At 36.9% G+C, this 26,289-nt stretch overlaps 1 protein-coding gene across 2 annotated transcripts in view; it reads right to left on the minus strand.

The window, feature by feature from the left end:
- The window catches only part of GALNT18 (polypeptide N-acetylgalactosaminyltransferase 18), a 299,862-nt gene that overhangs the window by 80,787 nt on the left and 192,786 nt on the right, over positions 1-26,289 (minus strand). The window contains exon 4 of one of the 2 annotated variants that reach the window (XM_063289471.1): positions 1,904-2,084. In XM_063289471.1, coding sequence (XP_063145541.1) covers positions 1,904-2,084 — 181 coding nt within the window. Of the gene's footprint in view, positions 1-1,903; positions 2,088-26,289 lie in introns of both variants that reach the window. The other variant, XM_063289470.1, reaches the window with a different exon arrangement.

The following is a 26,289-nucleotide window of genomic DNA, read 5'->3' on the forward strand; positions in this document are numbered from 1 at the left end:
CTGACGCTTTCTCTTAGCCTTCTTATAATAATATTAATTTTTGTACTTCCTGAAAGTTTTTAAATGGTTTTTTATGGTTTGTGTGTACACTGCCCAGAGTCACATCATGTGAGATGGGTGGTTATATACAATAATCAAACAAACAAACAAACAAATGAGTCTGTTGTGAATGTGGCTGCATAACATTGTTAAAAAAATTAATAAGTGTGGCTCACACTGATGGGAAGAAAATTTCTCCTAAAGGGGCAACCATGACACATTCTTATGTTTATAGCCCAGAAAGGCTAGCTTCTAGTTTTAAAAGCTATAGTCAAGTTCTAAATAATTACAAAATATGCTTGGAAAAAATGCAAGATAATATTTTGAAAGTAAACTCTGGTTGTTCTGATCATCTGTATATCTATCTCGCACTTGCTAGGTCAACCATATCTAGGTTGTAAATAATAACACTAGATGGCTGCCAGTCACACCAACTATGGCAACCATTTTATGAAGAGTCAAGTCTTCTCATTCTAGGAATTCTGTAATGTGCTACCATGATCAGCCCCACGAAACTGCCTATTACTCTTTAAGAAGTCTATCATATGCACTCATCTGGGGTTTTAATTTAAACTATTTAAAATAGAAGGTTAAGTAAGGACTGGAGCAGCAATGCTGAATGAGAGAAAAACAGGCAATATTGCACAATGCAACATACTGAATTAACTCATCTCTTCTCTTCTTTCTTAGCTTTATACAGCCAACCTGAACATCTTGCATTTGTCTCCCAGTGTTTGTATATTGGAATGCTGATGAATAAATTATATGCAAGTGAAAATGTAGGAGAACATTAATAAAATAGCCCACATATAGTAATTCCCTCAGCCGTTAGTGTACATACAAATTAATTTTATCAGTCAAATAGGCCTTAGAACAGATGCTTCAGTGTCCAAAATGTTCCAAAACATTCTTTGTTCACACTGTTCCTATTTTACAGAAGTACTTGAGAGCAGAGGTGAGAACCCTCCAAGAGTTTTGGAGTGCCACTCTTATAATGCCCCTTTGGATGAAAATTCTCTTAATGTTGTTTACCATATTCCTGGGACTGATGGGAATTCCAGTCCAAAACATTGGAGGGAAAGTCTTTAGCATTGCACTTACCGTATAGCTAGGCAATGTTACTACTAATGGTGTTAAAGCCTGAACTTTCACATTAGCACTAGTTTTCATCTACTCTAACTAGCTACTCTGCTGTTAGTGGAGATATACACATGTGACAGTGCTGCATTTTAAACATCTAAATGTTTACTTCTTAAACTAACTTCATACTGGAAATTATACTCACATTCTTCACTTGCTTACATTTTCTGACCTTTCTGTAGGAGGATAGTTGAGGATTAATGATCATTATCTTTCTTGAACTCTCCCTTACTTCAGTGTATTCAGCTCTGATAACTAAAGCCTTGGCATTATATGTATGTATGTACGTACATATGTATAATCTTACTTCTGGCTTCATGATACCAACCAGTTGGTGATTATGTAGCGAGCTGAATGATATCATAATAAAATGTAGCCAATCAGGTTTGATTAAACACCAATATCAACAAAGCCAGTTCAGAAAGGCCGAAGTCTTTATTCTTATTCTGCATGAATAAAAACACTGTTTACAACTGATCAAGATTAGTGAAACTCTTCAATGTAGTTTTTACATACATTAATTACTACACTGAAATCAGTGGCCAATTGACAATGGATGGTTAATATTGAATAACTGACAATCAAAAGGACTTTGTCCACTGTTATTTATCCAGTATCTTTACTCAATACAAGATTAGAAGATCTTTCTCATGTTCCATCCTGCAGCACTGTCTAATAGTGGAAACACACTACACTACACAGATCTAGAAGCAGAAAGACATACCAGCCCACGTTGAATTCTACATGTGCATCAAAGAGTGCAACTACTGGAGCAGTAGCTGCTCTCCAGCCACTAACACGAGATCGAATCAGCCCCTCTTGCTTGCTGTGGCGGACCATCTTAATGAACCCCGGTTTCCGTGTGTTCAATTCATCAACATATTCTTTTAGCTTCTCTTTCAGTTCTTCTGCACAAAGACAAAGATGGTTAGCAAGATCTGTCATGCTTCCAGTATCTATAAAGGGGCATCCACAGGGGAAGATTAAGTGTCAAAATGGTGGGGCAACCAGAGCAATCAAAGTCTTACTTCTTTTTACATGTGTGAGTTGTGTATGGTGCATATTAAAAGGGGGTGGGTGCATATTAATCCCCTGGTTGCACCCACCAATTCAATACTACTAACCTTCATATGGACTGCCCTGTGTCTATATATTATCACAATTTGGAGCTGATTTTATGAAACATAAAGGGACAAAAAAAATATCCTAAAAGTTGCTTGATTCCCTTATTCTCAATAAAATCCATTTTATTTAACGTATTAAATAAATGTGCTCAATCTTTGCTGGTCAATGACCGAAATAAAAATAACTGATTGACTGTGCTCAGTCTGCCTCTTTCAAATAGCTATCTGCATATAGTAACAATTTGTGTTTCCTCCAGCCACCTTTATATGGAAAATATTCTTTGATTGTCTGATACAACAGACCTAGTTTCAAAACCAATTTAAATATGAGGAGAGATAAAGGACATCCTTGATGACTGAAAAATTAATATCATTTGTAATAATTCTGAGATATTTAAATGCCATATTTTAATCCACTTAACAACAGTCAGAAGAAATACATTTTTATCAAAAATTTCCAGAAATTTAACATGCGACATATCAAAAGTTTTCCCCATTTCTAAAGCCACTACTGCCAGTTCACATGTCTCCACCTATATTTTTAAAATACAGATCAACAGTTTTGTATTATTCAAAGCTTGTTGCCTTTTTATAAAACCAGTGTAATGGTCAGTTCGCAGACTACTAAGAATTCAGGAGATTATTAGTTTCTTCATTATTAGTGAAAACACCTGCCAATTTTCCTGTTGATACAAAACAAGGGGAGAGAGAGAGAAAGAGAGAGAAACTTTCTGTTGTAATATATGTTGAGATATATTGACTATACATTGAGAAGAATTTCAGTTGTATTATTGTAACCTAACCCCATTCTTTTTAATAAATTATTGCTAAAGGGGACTGTGAGAATCATGCTGGGAAAAGAAATTACTTTTGGTTTCAGGCAGAGGCCAAGAACCTGACAGACAGATTGTACAGAATAAATTAATGAAGGTAATCTACATTTAACAAAGGAATCAGACAATAGCTTGCATAGTCTACTGAACCTTTCCCTGGCTTTAATATTACGGTTGTATAAGTTTCGTAAAAAGAGATAGAGAAAACTTCATTCAAAAAAGCTTGATTATGTACTTCCACATTACAGGAGCAAAAAAAAATCCATGTAAAACTTATACCATTCTACAAGAAAACTATCTGAACTAAAGGCCTTCCCTATTTTCATGAATTTAATACTATATATTAATTCTCGTAGCAATAACAGAGCCACCAAATTAGCAATCTGATCTTGTGAGATCCTCAAGAGATTGATCTTATGCAAAAAATCATCAGAGTCCATAGAATCAGCACTATGGAATCAAGTATAAAAATAAAAAAGGTTATTTATTAAGTCTGAATTATGTACTTTACCCTGAGAATTGTTGAAATATAGGAATATTTTATTGCTGCTTTTCTTTCAGCTTAGAAGCCAGTGTTTTATAAAGTTATTCCCCTCGTTCCCAATCATTCTGCTTTATATGATTGAATAAGTATTCAGTAACTAAGGCATACAAAGAAATTATCCAGTTTCAATTTACCAGATATAAAAAGTTTCCTGAGTAGCATTTCTCACATAAACACTTAGAAGCTCCTTAACCTATTTCTTCCAAATTACTGCACTGAAATTTTGTCGTCTTCCATAAAGCATATGCAATAATCAGACTTCAAACATAAGCTTTAAAAGGATCAGTGACCTGAAAGGATCAGTGAGTTTGCTGTCAGTCTACTACTGTCAAAAATAACTTCCAAATCTTGTTTTAATTGGTTAACAAAGTGTAAATCTTTTCATTGTGGAATATTTAGTTACCATCTTGAACCATTCAAAGCAAAAACAATGAATAGCATAATGGGGACGTGGTCTGATATAACAACAGAACCTGTGATACTATATATACATTCTTATTCTGAGGAAGTCAGATAGTGCTGTATGCCTACTAAATTAAATTCCAAATAATAGGTTTGGAGTGCTGTCAATGTGTGTGGTGAAATTTGCTTGAAAGAGAGCTATGATCTTTTGAAGGATCCAAAGTTTGACTAAAATCATCAGCCATTATCCTATCCTATCCTATCCTATCCTATCCTATCCTATCCTTTTGTTGTTGTTTATTCGTTTAGTCGCTTCCGACTCTTCGTGACTTCATGGACCAGCCCACGCCAGAGCTTCCTGTCGGTCGTCAACACCCCCAGCTCCCCCAGGGACGAGTCCGTCACCTCTAGAATATCATCCATCCATCTTGCCCTTGGTCGACCCCTCTTCCTTTTGCCTTCCACTCTCCCTAGCATCAGCATCTTCTCCAGGGTGTCCTGTCTTCTCATTATGTGGCCAAAGTATTTCAGTTTTGCCTTTAATATCATTCCCTCAAGTGAGCAGTCTGGCTTTATTTCCTGGAGGATGGACTGGTTGGATCTTCTTGCAGTCCAAGGCACTCTCAGAATTTTCCTCCAACACCACAGTTTCCTATCCTTTACTAGGCTCATATACTGCTCCAATTGTCAAGTGACTCTACAGGATGATCTACCTTTAAAGAAAAAAGATGAGCAAAGCATCTATGTAAGCCTTCTGGACTGTCTTTAGTAGAACCATAGTAATTAATGAAAGCTATCTACATGTCCAAACTTCTTATCAACAAAATTAAAAAAATGTCCTTCAGGATCAAATACTTTTGAAGATGTGTTAAACAAAATTACTACTCCCCTAGCAAATTTTGAATAGCCACAAATACATATCTGACCAATCCATCTCCTAAAAAAAGAAATTTAGGAAGAATGTAAGCTTCTTGCGAGAAGGCTACTTCAAGTTTTAGATTGTCCAGTTTAGAAAGTCTCCTCCTCCTCTTAGATGGAGATTGTAGATCTCAACCATTCCATGAAGCAATAAAAATGACATAATTAACCACCTGCCTGGTTCCAATATCTTAATTAAGTAGTACAATTTTAAAAGAACTGCAAAAACAAGGAGAACATTTAGGCATCTGACTGAATTTCAAAACCTTGCTAGGTCTTATTTATGACTTGTTGATAAAGTATGACTCAGAAACTGAACATGTTAAAGACTGTATGATCGAATGGATGAAGAATTCAGACAGAATAATTGATATGCAAAAATGGGAATTTCAATGTAAAAAAACATTAAATTTACAGTGAATATTATACTTAGAGAAAACTAGTGTAAGATGTTTCATCAATGGTATATTACTCCAATATGGATTGCTAAAACCAACTGTTCATTTTCTAAATGTGTTGGAAATGTAACAGTCAGGTTGGATCATTCTTCTATATTTGGTGGCAATGATATAGAGCTTAACAGTTTTGGAAAATGATTTACAACAGAATGAAACAAATTCTAAAAGTTGAACTTCCTTTCCAATCTGCCATTTTCTTTTAAATCACACCAAGCTTTATATCTGAATTTTACTGCAAGGATATTTCATGCTTCTCACTGGAAATTACATACAATTCCTTCTGTAGAAGAACTGCACATTAAGTTGTGGGAATATGCTTCAATGTCTAAAATAACTTCATATTTAACTCATCATGGAAACCATTCCTGGATTATAATTTCATACATGGATTTGTACCACATCCAAAATTTGAGTTTCTCTTCTCATAAAGTTAAATAAAGATAGATCTTTTACTGAGAAATGCAAAATACTGTAACTTCCTATTTTGTTTCATTTTAGACTGCATTGATTATTGTTAATACTTGTATACTAATTTGTTTTTAATAATAACCTGCAGTTTTTAAAACAACTTAAGAGTTTCAGCTATATGACTCATGCCCTGGTCATCTCCCACATAGATTATTGCAATGCGCTCTACATGGGGCTACCCTTGAAGAGTATCCGGAAGCTTCAGCTGGTCCAGAATGCAGCTGCACGAGCAGTTATTGGTGCCCCAAGATTGGCACATGTGACACCACTGCTGTGCGAGCTGCACTGGGTACCAGTTTGCTTCTGGGTCCAATTCAAGGTGTTGGTTATGACCTTTAAAGCCCTACATGGCATGGGACCAGGTTACCTGAGGGACCGTCTCATCCCCTTAACATTGACCCGTCCCACCTGGTCATGCAGAGAGGGCATGCTATGAACCCTGCCGGTAATGGAATTCCACCTGGCGGGGTCCAGGAGGTGGGCCTTCTCTGCAGTGGCACCTGCCCTCTAGAACATTCTGCCCCTGGAGGTGAGGCAGGCCCCTTCACTCCCAGCCTTCCGGAAGAACTTGAAAACCTGGTTCTGCTGCCTCGCCTGGGGTGGGAGGGGCACCACTTCCTCTTGGGGGTGGCTAGTACCATAGATCTCTCCCCAATGTATAAGACCTTCACCTCTTGGATTTTATATCTATTTTATCTTTATTTATTGTATTGTAATTTATATGTTTTTAATTTTGATTTTATTGTAAACTGCCCAGAGTCCCCCTTTTGAGAGAGATGGGCGGTAACAGAAATTTGAAAAAATAAATAAAATAAATAAATATGTAAAATGAAACTAATATTATATTAAAAATTCTTCTCTTATTCAATTTTATTTGGTTTAACAATGTTTGTAGATTTCTTGTTTAATCATTACGCACAGAAGTGTGTTTTTTGTCTCCTTTTTCTTATTTGTCCTTTTTTCTTTTAAAACGTTTATTAAAAATTATATAAAAACTATATGTAACTAAAAAAAAAGCCTCAATATACTCATTACCCAAAGAAAAGAAAAATATTATATTCAATAAACTGAGACACATTTAACTTTAAAAATTCAAAAGAAAAAAACTGAAATACTCCTCCATAAAATGCTTATGCATTTTTAAAAGTTCAAATAAAATCCCCAAATTAAGAAAGGAAAATGAAATATTATTAATAAGAACTTTTAAAAGCCCTGCAAGAGCCTAAACCTTGAAGGAACGTATCAAGCTGCAACATGGAAACTCCTGAGCAAAGGAGTTGATCTACAGTCAGAATAAAAGTTATTAAATTTAAATAGACAGACTACAATTTATTTTCCTTTTCTGAACCACGTGTGTGAGATTACCAGCTGCATCCTGATGAGATAATTTTTTTCACCCCACACAGTGTATCTCAACCCAGCAACTCTTCCCCCATGCTGGCTGGGGAATTCTAGGAGTTGAAGTCTACATATCTTAAGGTTGCTGAGGTTGAAAAACATTGATCTAGGGTTAAACAAATGATTGCTGGATAAAGGGGAAAATCATTTCTCGTCTTGCTAGTAGATGAACCCCACTGAATTGTTTTTATTTGTTGATTTCTGAGAAAGCTAAAATGGAGATTTAGTAGCTGCAGTTCTTGGACTACCCATGTTATATAATATAAAATGCAATTCTTCCAAGTACACTTATTATACACTCAATAGTTAATCTGTCTAGAATTGTAATATAAACTAATTAAACTGCAACCTCCTGTGCAATTTTCTGATTGCAGAGAAAAAAAACCCCTATGGTTTCCACATTACCTGAAATTTAGGAAATGGTCATCAGCTCAATGTTCCTGAGAAGCATCAGCATCAGCCCTTCTATTTTATCAACAGTCACAATTCAGATAAACACTTAAAGTATGACAACATTCTCATGAACTTGGAAGACAGCTTTCCTATAGGAGTAACAAATAGGCTTTGGAGTAATCATGACAGAAAAAACGTTGTATATAGTCCCTGATGATGCCTACAAGGACTTATAGTACAATCGTATATTCCATCCTTTACTACCCAAGCCCTCACTTTTGGCATACTTGACATGGAAGGGGTTCATGAGCCCACGCAGCATTTTTATGCCATTCAGAATTAGGGTTCCAGCTGTCTTTATGCTGCATCATGTTCTATCCTGCCGGATACATTTTTTATGTAAGGCATTCTATTTTCAAAGTTCTGATATAAATTCATCTATCCCAAGGGTTTGTTATGATGCTGTTTAATAATTTATCCTTTAAGATACAAAATAGATTTTATCCTCTGATGCTCTACCACAGGGAATGCACTGAATGTGGGAAACTTGTTCAAGTCATGTAGTTTGATTAATAGTGTATGAGGAATTTCTTCTGAAGAAAAGATGGGTGCAGCCTATCTAATCTGAGTTGGAAGCATGACCAACAAAACGATATGATCCACTCATTCTGCTCAAATCCAGAATGAGATTTGGAATTTAAACTGGGTCTTCATTCTTCCTTTTGTCTAATATGCGAGAAATATACCTAAACTTTTTTTAAAAATATATATATATATTCAGCAGTGTGGGATGAAACTCTGAGAAAAGCTTTTATGTGGGAATGAAGCTTCTGAAATGTTAAAGAAATTGGTAGAAAGACTTTTTGAGCTTTGCTTATTTAAAACTTTGCTTTTAAAAGTACGGTATACCTAAGCATCTTGCTGTGGGAGTCAATATGATGAAATTGGCAGCAATAGTAAGCTTGTGGTGCCCAAGTATCCTGACAGACTTCAAAGGAAGGTTCCCCACAATATCTTGACCCTCCTGAAGATAATCCAATTCAGCCAATGAATGGTTGTCTGAATGTGATTTGAGAGCAAACTGTTACTTATTAAATCAAATATTCTCCCTCCCTACATTATTTAATATTAATAGCAAAAGTTTTTTCCCTTTTGTATTACAGCTGCCACACTAATTTATTTTATTTTTATCTTTCTGAGGAGGCCCAGAATTGGAATGGAAAAGTTTGGATTGTCCAATTTATCTCAGGGAAATAAAAACCTAATCCAAATTATTTCAATCCAGTGTCCATCTGCATCTGTTGCACACCTAGCTTTTAGTTTTAACTACATCTAATGCACACTCCCAGTTTTAGCCACTACTTCATTCCATTATAATCATCACCATGCTTGCTGAATTGATTACTGTTCACTTATAATCACTGATAATCAATCTGACATATCACCACACATATACCTCAATTATGTTTTAATTTCAATATACAGTATTATATGCCTTATCCTACTTTTAGTAGTTTTTCGTTTGAGTTACACTCTTAGATACAGAATTTGATTTTTATAAATGTGATAGCTTGGAGATGAATCTGACATGTGGCTGTTGTAAAGAAGAAACATAGGCTGGGTTCACACATGACACTAAACCATAATTGGGCTTGTTGGCTGGGGCTTAGCATGACTGGATTCCCCAGTCATTACAGTTAATGATGGTTTATGGCTTTAATATTATGTAGGATCCAGGATACTATGACTCGTTCAATATACTATAATCAAAACTATCCATGGTTTAACAAGGTGCACAAACTAATCCATGAATTTTATTTCTATATTGGCATTAGATCTGTGATGGATTTCCCAAACAACTAATTATAACGTAGGCTCTGGTGACAGTAACACATGCTCGTGTTACCTTGTACTTAGATTACTGCAGTTCACTGTACATTGGGCTGTCCTGGAAGGCTATTCAGTTTAGGATATAGCTGCCTGCCTCCTCCTGGTCAATATTAGGACAGCATAATATCATCACTTTTGCAAAAACTACATTAGTAACTAGCAGACTACCAAGTCTAAGTCAACATGGTGGTAATCTTCTATAAAGTTCTTTATCAATCAGGTCCTTGTTACTCTCAGAACCAGACAGAGTTATCCACCCACTCTGTGCAAGCTGAGAGGGCAGGTTGTGAATCCTTTTCTCAAAGAAATCAAGGAGGAAGGGGTCAGGAAAGACCTTTCCTGACTATTTTTTTGGAATGTAGCTAAGACCGTGTTTTTTCCAATAGGTCATAAGGGCAGAGGATTCAATAACTGGAAGCAACTAACCCAGGAAGCAAATTTTGATTTAGTTTAGAGGCCACATAATGTATTGTATTCTACCAACTTTAAAGTTTCATTGTCCTATATAGTATTTTCCTTGTGATCCGTCAAAATGTTTAGGAGGAGGCAGCATATAAACTAAGGTATGTATTTATTAATACATAAAGCAATGTACAAATATATATTTAAAGGGCATGTATAATTTAACCTATCACATATGCATTACTGGTACAGATAAAGACATGGATTGTAGAGTAGCTTTTCACTGTGAAGCTTAGAAAACCATGCTAAAGTGGATTATAATCAGCTTTTAAAAACTGTGTTGAGAGGACAGAGAGCAGAAGAGGCTTCTTCAGCACTTATAGTCCCAACAGTCAACTCTTGCTGACATTCAAAAAAGTTGCTGATCTATATGCCCTAAAATATCTACAGAAAATAGGTTATGCTTTTCAGCCCAGACCATCTTAGAACAATCCTAACAGAACAAGAGCCAGAAAATCGACGGATGGCAGACAACGCAGGGAATGGGCATAAAAGCAGGTTTCTGTGTGCTGTTGCGTGTGTGTAATTGATTGCTTAGATGTAATAGAAATCTGGTAATGTTAGACAGATAAGGTAGAGAGAATGAATAATACTAATAATCGGAGAAAGCAAGACCTACAAAGCTATTTGCAGACAAACCCTTAGTCTCCCAACAGTATTGTGTTTCAAAATGCAAGTTATTTTAAGTCTGAATGTATTAATCTACTTGTTAGTGCTACTCTTGGCACTGAGAGTTCCCACTGACAAATACATGATTGGTGAGGTCACAACTGGTCATTTTAAGGCTGAATTCATTCTCTCGGATTATTGTGGATATATCACACAGAGACCACCATATAAGGTGCCTCAGTCACATTTGGAATAATATTGACAGTAGACTTAGGGCTGTATGGCTCTGCATAACTTTCAAGCATTTGTGTTTAACTTAATTACAAATTTTGTATTTGATTTTGAGTGGTTAAATTTGTCTTTAATTTTTCTCAGGGAGACTAGAATTTGCTGAACATACTATTACACATTACTATTATTGTTGCTGAATGAAAAGTAATGCCCCCACCTTTACAACTTTAGTATAAATATGGATATTTTAATAAATAAAACAGAAAACAATCCTTGAAAATTAGCTCTTTTGTTACCTGTATTTACTTCTCCACATATTCATGACCATTTGCTACACACGTCTGCCAATGACAGAAAAGCTTCTTAAAGCTATCACAAAAGAACTCCACACTTCGTTTTTTCAACCATGTCCTGATAATCATTTCCACTTCTTCATTTGAGTCAAAAAGATCCCCACAAATGTATTACTTTAATTTTGGGCAAAAGTGGAAGTCTCATGGTGCTAAGTCTGGACTGTATGGTAGATGGGGTAAGACTGTGAAATCCAACCTCACAATTGCCTGTTCGGTGGCTCATGAGGTGTGAAGCCTAACATTACCGTGTTGCCGCAAAATTTCCTTGTGCTTCTGAACTCTGTTGAATCATTTCAAAGTTATGAGTGCTGTGGTGCAGTACTCTGAGTGGTGCCTGACGTTCATGTAAATAACAATCTGCATTCCCAAAACCCAGGAGTTTTTGTGCCAAAGCCTGGATTTTGATTTTTTTGCAGATGATGCTTTGTGATGATATTCCATGGACTGTTTTGTTGGCTGTCGTGATGCTGTAAAGAAATTCTTCATCTTAAGGGTAAGAAACCAAACCTTGCAGTATCCCACCAATCAAATAAAGAGGTTTATACCCTTTTTAAAGCTATTCAACTTTCACAGAGATGAAGGGAAGGAAGGAATCATTCTAGGTCCCTAAAAGCCTGGAAACTTGAGATCATGATCTGAGAGCAAAGAACAGAAAGAACTCTTGCTCAGAGCAGGAGCAAACGGGACTGTAGATCAAATAAGGGCAGACTGTTACTTTACTTTGTAACATGAGGCCTTTAAACACAAGCACCTGTAGCTCTGTAGTTTACTATAATACTTGATAAGTGTGGGGAAGGGCCCAAACAGCCCAAATTATACTGTTCTGCACTACGAACCAGGGCAAAGTGAGGAATCAGGGAGGCCAGCCAGGAGGCTATCACAGTAACCTGGGTGAGAAACAACCAAGGGATTGACCACTAATGCTGCAGTCTTCTCCGTCAGAATGTCCCACTTCCAGATCCCTAACTTGTTTTATTTACTCTAAGGAATCTTTCCCAACCGGCTGGTTTCCAAAGCTGCTGGGATGTGCTCAAGACATCCATACATAAAAACTGTGTATAAACAGAAATTTGGATATTTCACAGTCAAATATTGGATATATTCTTCAATCTTATTTGATTACTATGTTTTAAAACATATTTATGTTTGTATATGTGCATGATTATACACGCGCGCACGCACGCACACACACACACACGTGCCTAAGTAGAATTTAATGTGTGTATGTTTAAAGTAGAATGTAATGCTGCCATGTATCCAAATTTTGCAGTGCTGTGGAAAGATTTGTTGTAAGGTTACAGACCTGTTCTGCAAAACAGTAATTCTCAATTATCCTCAAAACGGTGAAATCCAAGGGTAGATTTTGACTTTTCTCCCAAGTGCAAACTCCTACTGCTGTAAGATGATTTTAAACATAGGAAACTTTGTAATGCAGCTTTGGGGATGTCATTCAAAGAAAATGTTAAAATTCTTCTGGGCACAAGTGAGCCTTTCTGCATTGTGAACATAATTTTCTACATAAACACTGTACCTTTGGAAATGTTCATTTTATGGAAAACTATGCTAGCTACACAAAACACACCATGGCTTTCTAAAAAATACACTTGAGACTCTTAAATTCATTTTCTGTCTATTTAGGCATGAGTAAAATGAGAGCATATCAATTAACATTCTTTGCTCTTTCTTAGCCTAGATATGCAGAAAGAGAGAGATGAAATAATACATAATTTTCTTGCACTATTTCAGTCCATGTTAATTTGTCCAAACTTAAATCCATGTTGGAAAGTATTAAACCCAGAATTATGTCTTTAAAATGTTCTATCATAAATGAAGAGATGGGGAAATCCACCCGCTCACTCACTTTGTCCCCCTTCTGTTTCACCATTCTTAGCATCACGGCAAACTTTGAGTAGTATCTCCCTAGTGTCTTGAAAATTCACCACAAGCATCTATTCCACCAATAGAATACAGATTCTCTTTCCCACACTGCAGCCATTATACATTTCCAAAATTTTCCCTGGAGGGTTATCTAATTGCAGACGTTGTTTGTGGGGGTGGGGGAGGGAAGAGAAGCTAAAAAAGGCAGGGCAGCATGTAATTAATTAAAAGCATATCCAGCCTTTCCGCAGGAGCTCAAAGCTTTTACCACAATAGCAACTCTTCATCCCATACACCCACCCACAGTCCTGTGAAGTTACTTTCAAAAGTATGTTGTGTTGAGCCCTGGTTGAAAATAGATCTAATGGTAACTGAATAAGATGAAGGACAATCATCTTTTAAGCTTGGGAGGTGCTCCTCCTATGGGTGAAGGGGTCTGGATTTAATCTGGAGGGTTTCCTCTGACATTCTGGGACTTCCATGTTTTAGATGAGTAGTCCCATTTTAGCTGCCGTCCTATTAGCCTGATCATTTCAGTTCAACCATCAGAGAGTGAGACTAATAAACAATCTGAAAATATAGTATACCAACAGATTTAAAAAAAAAACAAAAAACCCCATAATAGCTAAGTCAAAAATTCAGTTCAGAGACTGGAATGGTTGCCAGGAAAACAGACAGTATTCATGCTCAGCTTCTGGGTATTTCTGTTCCTGCAGGTCTGATGATCAGTCTTGGGCAGTTCTTCTGTGCAATCGCTATTGTTGACTATTCTTTGTGCTTACTAATAAACATCAATCAAGCCAAGCCTATAGTATTTCACAAGATTTTAAGAGCAGCAGGTAGCTAATGAAAATGTGCATGCTCTGAATGGTAGTAAATAAAACTGGAAGAGTTTACTGGGCTTGCTGGCAATGCTGCAGCCCTTCAGCCCTCTCCAACTAAATAATAATGATTACAATTGAGAAGACAACATATACAGAAGGATTTGCAAATGATGCCATATAAATCATTGGTGACTAGACATTTCTGGCAAGCATGCCATGAATCAATCTCTAAGTAGGAGATGCCAGCAAGCTACAATCTCTGACCACTCCCAAGTTCTCTCTTATGGTTCTGCATCTAATATTCTATGGAGTGCAAAGCAGAGAGTATTAGAACACAGGATGAACAGGCAGGCATGTCCTAGACGGGCAAATCATCAGGAGCCTTTCTGGTTCTGTCCAGAAAACACGTAAATCTCTGTTGCTCTTGACTACAAACAGTTGACTGGGGCAGATCCAAAGCACACACGTTAGTTAGTTGGATGCTCCGTAACAAGTGCAGTGAAATCCCATTCACATGTAAGAGCTATTTTTGCCTTTGATCATGGATGTGCAGGGTTTAGAATGAAGGCTTTCTGTGTAGTTTGGGAAAGAAAAGGTGGACTAGTGCTCTCTACGTTACATTACATTTAAGGAGGAAAAGGCATCATATGGGTCATATATATCAGAACTACTTGATAAGGTATGAAGCTGTCCCTGGACAGTGTCATAAACATGGATTCTTCCATTCCCTCCTTTCCCTTTTTATTTATAATCAAAACTACATAAATAATTCATGTCCTGGTTTCCATTTTTGTTCTAATCCCCGAAGTTAGTAACAAATCAAAAATCTGTTCAAGTTCCAGTGAAAAATAGATTTCTGAGGCTAAGATGCTGTGTTATCCACCCCCTTTCCCCTCTGACACCACTTTTATTGAGATATTCAAGATTCTTGCATTATTTTTTTCCTGTAGTTACAAAAGACCTTTCCTTTGCAACTGTCTTATATGAAAAATCTTCTTCATCTTCTTCTCCTTCCTCTCCTCTTCTTTCCCCTTACAAAGGGTCTGGCAGTCAGCAAAATTGGACTATGTCCATGTTTTGTACAAAAAAGCCACATTTTTACTGGTACTAATGAACGTCGGTGAATGAGAACCAGCCAGCTATCTATCTTGACCAGCCATGGAAGCTTTCAGCCCTCTGCAGATAGCTGCTCTGATCTCTTACTTGTGAGTTGCTTGCTCTTAAAAGGCACAGGGATGTCATGCTTTGACCCACCTGGCACCTAAGTTGTTGGGGAAGACTGTGCTGGTAGAAGAAAGGCCTGGCAGCACCACATGGAGTGGTGGGAATGGAAGGCTCCGAAGTGCTTGGCATGTCCCAATCCATCAGCATTTCTGAGTCTCTTCCTTGGGCCATGACAAAGAACAACTTTCAGTTTAGTTTAATTTAGGGTAGGTTAGTTTTGTTATTTTTTCATCGAATTTATATGGCCACCCATCTCACAAACAAGTGACTCTGGGCAGCATAAGACAAGGCTAAAAAAGCATTAAGCTATACAGAACAGTTGTTGTTGTTGTTATTTAAAAGACTTAACTCTTAAAGTTTAACTCTAGTAAGACTCAGTAGCTGTGGGTTTTAGAATCTGAGGATCTTCCATTTATTAGTTCTGGATGTATTAGCTTTACCCCAGACAGCATGGGTGTGCAACTTGGGTGTCCTCTTGGCTCCTGCTGAAAGGACAGGTGGCAGTGGTGGCCAGGAGGGCTTTGCACAAATACGTCATTTGTGCCCGTTTCTAAATCGGGAGGCCATGCTCACCGTCCTGCTTTGGTTACCTCCTGTGTAGAGAACTGCAACATGGGGCTGCCCTTGAGGACCACAAGGAAGCTACAACAGGTCCAGAATGTAGTGGTACAGTTATGGGCACACCACAATTTGCCTATGTAATACCACTACTTCACAAGCTACATTGGGGTCCAGTAGGCTTCCTGGTGCAATACAGGGTACTATTTATCATCTATAAAGTCTTCATTGCACAGAGCTAGGTTATTTGTGGCACTTGCCTATCTCTGATTATTCCTGCCCTTCTCACAAAATCCAACAGGGGGTGCATGCTCTGGATCCTTTTGATGAAACAATACTATCTGATGGGACCCAAGAGTTGTGATAACAACCTTGTAAGATTCAGCACATCCTGCTGCCCTTTTAGAAGGACTGAAAATTCAGCTCTTTCCTTAGGCATTGGCCTAGGGCATTAGATGAGCCTGTTCTGTATGGATTAAGAGAGTAATTACAGTTTTTCTCAGGTATGTTTGTTTCTTATTTTGGTTACCTTCTGTTTTCATGTTTTTAATATTGAGCCTCCTAGAGATGCAACTACAAGTTGTGCACCATTCAAATTAATGAGATAAATAAATATCCAGAGAAAGACTGTAAGATTGAAAACCACTTTAACCTCAGTCTGGGTAACCTCTAGGTCTGGAGATATTTTTGGAAGAATCTTGAATGGCTACCAGGCAGAGGGTCTTCTCACTTGAGAAGAAGAGGCCAAAGCTCTGTCAAAAAAAATAAAAGTGCAAATGAACTCTGCCAGAATACAGTCCATTGTATTCTCTACTTCACCAACCATCATTAACAATAGCATTTGCACTTTTGGGGAAGGGGAGGGGAATTTGTAAGCAATAGCTGAAGTGAAATATTCTTTTTCCTAATAAACCTTTTGAGGTGAGACTTCTGACTTCTCTCTCAAAGACAGCTTGGAATCTTATGTCATGAGTGACCTTCAGATGTGACACCAATCCAGTCATCAGGCCTCTCCTCCAGATTGATTAGAAAACCAATCAACAAGCACCCAAGAATCTGAGAAATTCCAATAAGTATATTTAATATAGAAAAGCTAAGAAGCCAATTCAGAAGAATTCCAGTGGCTGCTATGTATCAAATGTGAGCTCTATTTATAGTGACATCAGTGTTCAAATTCTCATGCCTCTCTCTCTCATCCCAGCAATGCAAGGGTCTTTTGAGCAGGAGAGAGTAACAATCTAGTCCTTCTTTGGGTACCTGCCAGATCTGGTATCAGGCTTTGAACATGTGAAAATTCATTCCCACTCCTGCTTCCTGGAAACTCCTTGTGTGAAGTTAATCTTTGAAGTTTTGCTTCATAGAATTCTACATGCAAAGTCCAGGAAGCTTTTTTATCTTCCATCATTCCCTGCTTTCCTTACTCTGGGTAGTCCCTCAGGCTCTAGAGTTTCCTGCTGTGCCAGAAATGTAGTTCTCTGCTTTGTAGTTTTGGTTTTCAACTTGTAAAAAGTGGAAGGCCCCCACTTCTTTTTAAAGAAAGGATCCTTATACTCCTGAAGTAGCTGCACCAGACATTCAAGCTGTATTTACTATTAAGTCTGCAATTGTGGGTGCATGGGGGGAGTACTACTAATAAGAATTGCAACCTTGAGACACATTAAATTCTTCAAAAGACCCCAGGCAAATTGTACTGATTTTTGCATTTGATGATTCAAAAGCTTGTGCCCGGTTGTTTAAAAATTAGCTAGGGCTAATTCAAACAAATATGTTTGAATTTTCTATTTCTTGTTAAAACCACAGGAAAAGTTAAATCCCTTCCCATTCATTTAAAATTAGCCTAGGATCACTTGAAATCTAACACTGAATCATGGTTTGGCATCACTTCAGTAATATTTTGTGGTTGGTTTTTAGAGTAAGAGCCACTTTGACCAATTATAAAAGAAGTCCAATGAAACTACTTAAAATGTCATTAGGAAATATTACGTTTTGCAAAAGGATAGATTTCTGAATTGCAAAATAACGTATTGAAGGATATTGTTCAACTGCTTTTTTCTTTTTCCTATTTCCCTTCCTGCTATTTCTTTCTTTCTTGCTTAACTGTGACTTGATTTATTTCTCACCTTTCTTCAAATAAGCAAAGACCTTGAGAGAACTTAGATAGTTCATATAGCAACTCTGGAAGTGAACCAGAAAAAGCCAATGATGATTGGGCAAGCCCCCATTCACCCCACAACCTGCCACATGTAGGCAAGGCAGACACAAAAAGAAAAGGCAGGAACGTTATGGTGGCATCTGCCTTACGCTACAGTGTCCCTCCTGAGATCTGGTGGCCCCAGCCCAGTTAGCCCATGAAGACCTGGCTTTTCCCTCAGGCACTGGGGCCAGGTTGTTAGGAGAGCCCAACATATATGGTTAGATTGGATTATAGTTTTAGGTACCTTGACTTTAGTAATGCTGTTTTATTAATTCTTGTTTTTAGGATTGTATGCTACCCAGAGTCACAAGATTGAATGGGTGGTTCAATCAAACAATAAATCTCATGCCAAAGATTTCCATGGTAAAGGAGATGGATGTAGGGCTCATTCATACACAACAGGCATAACTATCTTATACATGTAACCCAACCCAAAGTTAGCCAGTTTTGATTTATGTTTGTGGCTCCATAATTACAGAAATAATGAAAATCAAGGTATTCGTACACTCTTCAAAACAGAGCTGGACTTTCTGTTGTCCTTTATGTAGTTACAGTAAAGATGCAAAATAATTAAAAGAAATAATAAAATAAGGAATGTGCATAAAGTTCTGTATTACCACTCTAAAATGAACACCATGCAAAATTAAGTAAATTGATACTAGATGTACTGCCATAAATTTAGAATGCATACTGGTTACATGGTCATTTCCTCAGATGAATACTGATTAATCACTGCTACTTTATAACACTTTCCAGAGGATTGTCTCATTAGTGTTTTGTAACAAAAATAATAAATGATCTTGAGGCACCTTAAAGAGTAACACATTTATTATTGCAAAAGCTTTTGCAGATCATAGTCCATTTAATGAGATGCATGGTGTATAATATATGAATTTGATGGAGTGGAAAGTACTCCAAGAAAGTGTGGAACTTTCCTATTCTGGCTTTACACAAGAGACTTGTTAAAGCTTTCAAGAATTTTGTGAGATGGGACAAAGAATAAATGAAAAGAAATCAAGTTCTAGGACATTATTTGAAGGGACTAAAGATCACGATTGATAAAAGTAAAAGGAAGGAATATAAAGTTGGTTCATTTGATCAAGGTTAAAATTAGACATGTTATCTCTGGTAACCCTTAATGGACTTTTGCTGATCAGGACTGAACCACAAGGCTTTGTTTATAGATAAGGGATGGGATATGGGAAGAAGAGATCATTTGTTGTATTTTAAGTTACTAAAATTCTTTATACCTGTGATGAAAGGGGAAGTAATTTCTTTATATATTTCTTTTCTTTTTCTTTGTTATATTCTTATTTTTTCTTTCTTTTCTATTTTTCTATTTTTTCTTTTCTGCACTTTCTATTTTTTCTTTTTATTCTTTTTCCCCTTTTTTATTCTGTAATAGCAGCAACAACAAAATGTAACTGTTGCCACAGAAAGTAAAGAATTTTGCCTGTTTCTGTTACAGAAAGGCAACAAGTTTTCAGCTATAGAATTGGTACCTCTTACTGTTGTAGCTAATTCAAGTACGCAGAAACTTTAATATATATGACTGATTGTATTACAAATTTCACGTGTATAATACTGTCTGCACAGAGATTTGTTTAAGGATGTTTACTTATTTATGTTTATTTATTTATTTATACTTCAAATTTAGTCACCGCCCATCTCACTCAGGGAGTGAGTCTGGGTGGTTTACAATAAAAGTTTATACTTGTGATGCATTTAGAAGTAAATGTGATGATGGGTCTACCTGAAAATATAAAAAAATTGGTGAGGTGCAGTGCACATGCACTGTGCGAATCTGATGCAGTGTTCTTAAGCGTTTTCCCACGAGGAGCTTAATAATTGTAACAACCTTAATTTTGATAGTGTATGAATACAAGCAGAATTATAACCATTTATATCACTCAAAACACAAATCTGTTCTTGCCAGCTGAAATTTAAAATTGATTAGGTTCCATCAAATCACTGTTGACTCTTAGGGACTTCATAGATAGACCTTCTCCGGGATGATCTGTCTACAACCTGACCCTTCAGGTCTTCGAATGGTGTGCCCACTGCAGAACGCTCAACCCAGTGAAAGATGAAATAATTTTAAAACAGAGGAGATGTGGTAATTTCCCCGTTTTCAAATGTTTGAAAACTACTATTACATTAATTTGTTCTACATTTAACAAATATAAAAATCATGGGTGGAGGGGAGAAAAGTGATGAATGTGCCCTGTGTTGCAAACTCTGCCCCTTATGTACCTGAGTGCACTGTCATGACACAATATGAAGAGGCTTGTGTTATGACATCACAATACATGTTTCATTGTTTTGGCCTCATGATTAGGAACAGAAGTTTTGATAATAATTGTTTCGTCCAGCTGGATAGTTCTGTCTTTCTGACAGAACCAAAATAAAATTAACTAAATAAATACAATTTATTTTCTATTTAATGTATTGCTTCATCTCCAATCTTCTCTTTCTGTGAGGTGGGGGAGGTAAGTTCTTCCTCACCTTTTTCTTGTGGAAAACAAGGGTAATGTTTCATTATTAAAAACAATGGGCAGTCACCTTATAGGTATGCATTATAGTTCTTTGAACATAGCCCCATACAATCTTTGAATTCTCATTAAAGCTCAGAGGCCATTTGAATCTATAAGAAAAGTTATTCCTCTAGGTCCCTCAGCTCTCTTAGCACTATTAGGCTCTGATTTTAGGCTGATGTAATTTGCTGCTTAATGCACCTTACTATCAATTCAGTGTACTTCAACTCACTGAAATGTTAGACCAGATAGCAGAACTGATTGCTTTCTAGACTTCGAGTCTCTTCTTTTGGGAGTTACACATTTCCTTTTTTGTTTTATTTTCTCTCTCTGGGATGGAAGGTCACTGTTAGAAATTCTAACAGAATTTAAAACCTTAAAAAAATTGCCCCAGATGCAGGCAACTTCTAAATCATTCTCAATGCTCAAACAAAATACTCTTGCCCTTACTGAAGGCTGTTCATAGTCATAATGATACATATACATTTCTGCAACTTGCTAAATTTGATTTGAGTAAATTGTTTGATCTTTGTTGGTGACTTATTTGGTTTGTTTGTCCAGTCTGAAGTAGAATGTGAACACTGTTACTCTATTAACCAAACAGAGAATCACAAGAACAGTATCAAATTATAAGGAGAGCAATTGAAAAAGTTCTGTTTTTTCCCTCTGCCTTTGCATTAGAAAATATGATCACAGAAGATATTATCTTTACACATTAACCCGGTAAGGCAAAGTTGATTGTACAGCATACAGAAACAATTTTAAACGACAAACTTTTCAGAGTTACAGGCATGATTCAAAAAAGTAAAAAAAAAACATGGACAAGTCAAATCACTTGAGATATATATCCCATAATTTTATGCCTTCCAAAGTCATAAAATGAAGGTGGCTTTAGAAAGGGATGCAAGAGAGTTTAAACCCTAATGTCCCTCTAGTTCAGGGTGGGCAATCTATCACTTGCTAAGAGCTTCATTTAATGTTCTGGGGAAGCTGAAGGCTACAGGGTAGATGGAACCACCAGATACATGGGCAAAGCAGAGTTTGTGGAAGAGGTGGGATGTCTTTGGTTTTGCAGGGGGGGTTGTTTACTGTGATAAGCCTATTTTAAGACTTATACCACAGTCCTTACATGTGTGTCCCACCTCAAAATGGCAAAGAACTGTGCTTTTCAGTTTTTAGCAATTATCCTTAAAAGGCTTCAAGGGCTGTAACAATGAAATGCAAAGACTGTAAGGTGCCACCCTATTTTTCATGAGCTAAGTTTATGAAAGGGTTCTAGCATTCCTTCTCCATTCAGGGAACTGAAGTCTATTATCAGCAAACATGAATGAAAACAGAAAAGATTCACCATTAACTTCCTTGTCTTTGGCTCTTACCAAGAAACTATGTTGATTTGTACTGTGATTCCAGTTTTTATTCTATAAAACTTTTTTTTTAAATCTTGGCTATGCTAAGCAGAATATCATAGTGTTTTTCTCTCCTCTCACATTTGAAATGTGGTTCTGTATTATGAAGATAGTGCCAAAAAGAATCTCATTGAAAATATTTTCCAAAGCTTTCCCTGTTTAGTAGGAAACATGCCTGCTAATTTACTCTGTCTTCCAAACTGCACACAGTTCGTCCTCCAGCAGTAATAAAATAGCATATTGCCATGCTCATTTTATAAAATATCTTTGGGAGTTGCTGCAAAGTTATTCTCTAAGAGGATTCACAATAATGAACCCTGCTATTGTGGTTTGTAAACCAGGGTTTATGGCTCAGAGTGCTGTGAGAACTCAGCCAACTGCAATTTATTCAGTAAATCACAAATTATTCTGTTCATGATTTGAGGTGATTTGTAAACCCAGCTTCCGGGATCCTTTATCAGGCAAAATCTGCTCTAATCCAAATCCTAACTAAAAAAATGTAAAATTACCAGATATTGTTTAAGAATTGTCTACATTTTTAAAACAATGCTTTTGCCAGAGCTTCCTGAAGTCTCTGTGAGCAATTTCTCTGTCTGCTTCTCCACAATGTTTTAAATGTGATAGGGGGATGTGCTGCAATCTGCAGCTGATTAAACTCAGTTTGATACTTTCTCAAACTGAGAAATATATACAGAAAGGATACTTTCTAATGAAATGGGAGTATTATCCTGCAGTACTTTCTGTTAGATGGAAAGCTTTCCACTGATTAGGCTATGCATCCAATTTATTATAACTCAAGTCTTCCTCTCAATGTGCTTGCTTTACAACCATTAAATGGAGTTTAATAAACTGTTCTGATAACTTACGGTCTCTTAGAAGGTTGGTTTTTTTTTAAAAAAAAGTCTGTTTTATTTTTGCATTTTGACTTGCTCATGAGAACAAAAATTACTTTGTATTTTGGCTTGATTCAGTTCTGACAGGGGAAAAGCATGGCTCATGTGTGCTGTATTTTGAAAGGACAACCTCAAAGCCAAAGTGCACTTGAATGCACAGAAGGTACCTTTTGCTTTTGTTTTGGCGCACTCAAAATGAGGGTTCTCCAGTTAGGAGAAAAGTGATACAATGTGCTCCAGACACCTGTTAAGCAAGAGGTAGCTTCTTTGTGACATCTGAGGAACAAAACACATGTTCAAAAGGGCAAAACCAGGTTCCCATATAATTTCTGCCTAAACTTTACCTTGCAGTAAACAGCAGATGAAGTGACCAATTCTATTCCATTAAAGAAAAAGACATTTGATAAATCAGATTATCTCCAGAATAAACTTTTCCCCAGCATCTTCTATATTTGTACTCACAGTCAAGGTGAGAGAAGAGAGAAATTAAAGATGGTAAAAAAGATCACTATATATGGCATATGTAATTCAGACAAATTGATGATTTCCCATAAAGTTGGCTAGTATGACTATAGATCCTAGAATTGTCATTGGATATTTCCTTCAGGCCCCAGGAAAAGGGCCTATAGGCAAAGAACAGCCTTGATCCATATTACTGTTTTAACTTACTTCCTGTAATGATTGCCTATTCTAAAATATTACCAGACTCACAGGCAGAAGTTCAAGGATATCTGATTTAATAAAGAACAGGATGCAGGATCACAAAGAAAGCTGAGAATACTAAAAGCGCGGGCAAATTCAAACTAAAAACCCTCAGTGAAAATGAAATCCCTCCCCCTTAGAATCTTCTCAAGTCCATATCCACAGGTGCTCCTAACGGTTCCTGATGGTCTGCGGGAAAAGTCCTTGAACAGACAGAATAGCCCAAACACATTCCATTCCCCTGATTCCACAGACAGAGCTTGGTACAGGGTTTCACAGCAGCTCCCTCCCAAACAGAAACACGTGTCAGCGCCATGGCATGGGAAATGTTACGATGTATAAACTAAATTGGATCAGTGAACACAACACTTCCTGCTTTATATCAAATTCCCCAAATTATACAGGCTAATTTCTTGAGCTTGATAGCAAAATCCTAAACTTTGGAATGGGATTTATGGCCAAACATAATAGGAACTGTCAGTTGGATCTGGAATGACATTTGTCTTTATTTCCTTTTTCAGGAATGGATGTCTCTTCATTTAACCAAAACAGAAAACAAAAAAACCCAGAGTTTTATACATGTAGAAAACCTCACTCTGCTGGAACAGAGCCTCTAATCTGAAAGCTGCCTATACAGTGCTTTTGTAAAGTGCATTATATTTCAATGCTTGATTTTAAATGCATACGCTGCTTTGAAATCAGGCTCCAGAATCTTCAGGGGTCTAGGGCACCACTGCAACAAGAGTTTTAATGACCTATTATCTTGGGCTCTATGGCCTTAGGCCTCAAAGTCTCATTAAGAATCTCAAGTATTGAATGTGCTGTAATTATTTTTTTAAGAAGTAAAAAAGGAAAATAACCACAGTGTTTTTCTTTTACTTTTCCTGAAGCCAGGTCTTATCTCACTTGAATAATCTGAGATATCTATTCCCCAGACTCATTAGGGCACATTACTGCTCTTCAGTCATTCTAATATTCCATCCTTGGAATGGAAATGGAGACGATCATCCAGTTTCTGTAGCTTTTACTTCTAGCCTCCCTGTCTTGATGGGGAAAGTCTGTTGTGAATCTGTAATTTTCTTCGCTTTAATGTAATACACTGCCCTATGCTATCAGTTTACTTGGTGCCTTCAAGGACACGCCAACACATTTCACAGATAAGATGGTAAATGCATTTTTTCTATAGATGGAACAGTAATAAGGATTATCTTTTGTATTTAGTCTATATTCATTCAGCTCCAGTTCATTCTTATCATACACATTTTTAAGCACTTCATTTCCACTGCCTTCAAATTACTTTTATGTTTTCCCTGACATATCAAATTCTCACTTCCATATAATAAAGTGGGCAGAATCCCACTGTTATGCAAGCCATGACAAACATTCCTTCCTTCTTCTTCCTCTTAAACCATTATCCTCGTTTACCATATTAACATCCTTCTTTCATACTAGTCACTCGCTTTTGTATTCAATCCACATTGATTTCATACCCATTCATTCTTGACCCAATCCTTTTTTTAACCACCAAATTTAAGTAACCAATTCCCAGTGCATTTAAATTACTTTCATATTTCTCATGACATACCCAACTTTTCCTTTCATATAACGAAGTAGTCAGAAGCATATCGTTCTACATATTTTCACTTCTGCTGATAAACATTCATTCCTTGCAACAGTCTACATACTACCCACTGTCTCTAGCAGCTTTTGCATGCTTTAAAAATTATCCATTCATTTTCCCATTTTTAGGAAATATTCTACTATGGTACGCAAATTCATTTGCTTATTTTCGCCTCTTGGCATTTATATGTAACTTGCAATTGTTCATTATTTCTCAGTCAGGTTGTTGGATATACTAATTTTCAGAACCATACTCCTGATCACATCATACAATTTTGTATTTGTTTTAGATCACTTGAAGTTGCAGCCAAACACAGGCTATATATTTTGTTGCAAGGTCTACCCAGTCTCCTCTCCTCTCCTTCCCTTTTCCTTTTTTTGGGGGCCTTCGAGTCAGTTTTTGACTCCTGGTGACTGCCTGGACTAGTCCCTGCAGTTTTTTTGAGAAGGTTTTTTGGAAGTGGTTTGCTGTTGCCTCCTTCCTCAGGCTGAGAGTGAGTGACTGGCCCAAGGTCATCCAGCTGGCTTTGTGCCTAACGCAGGAGTAGAACCCACCATCTCCCAGTTTCTAGCCTGGTTCCTTCACCATTACACCAAACTGGCACTCTGTTCTTTCCTTCCCTTTTCCTTTTTTTTATTCAATTCCACTGCCAAATGCCTCTCCTTTCTCTTAACCACTCCCCTAAATTCTCTTAGTTTTTTTACTACCTTCCTTACAAGAAATTGGCTAGTTGACCATTTATTTGTGTTTTATCAGAACAATAATCTACTCATCCATCCACAAATAATACAGAATAGATTGTCGCCCATCTCAGTACCACCAGCCCACAGTGACTTTGTCTTGTCAGGATTCATTTGCCTCATTACTAAAATGAGACAGCTCTCCAGCATCTACATCTAATGAGAAAGAGAAACAGAGTAGTTCTCCTTCTCCTTCTCCATCATCATCATCATCTTCATCATCATCATCATCATCATCATCACCATCTTTGCAAAGAAGATATAATTTATGTGACAATTTTATCCACTTCTGCATCAGGAGGTTTTACACCCTACTCACAGTCACTCACTTGGACTACTGCAATGTGTTATATATTGGACTGCCTTTGGAAGAAAAAATTAATGCATCCAGATTGCAGCAGCATGAATACTTATGAGCATATCTGATTTTACCCAAGTGGCACGAGGTACACT

The sequence above is a fragment of the Candoia aspera genome, chromosome 1 (assembly GCF_035149785.1).
Source record: "Candoia aspera isolate rCanAsp1 chromosome 1, rCanAsp1.hap2, whole genome shotgun sequence".
In the NCBI taxonomy this organism is placed as follows: Eukaryota; Metazoa; Chordata; class Lepidosauria; order Squamata; family Boidae; genus Candoia; species Candoia aspera.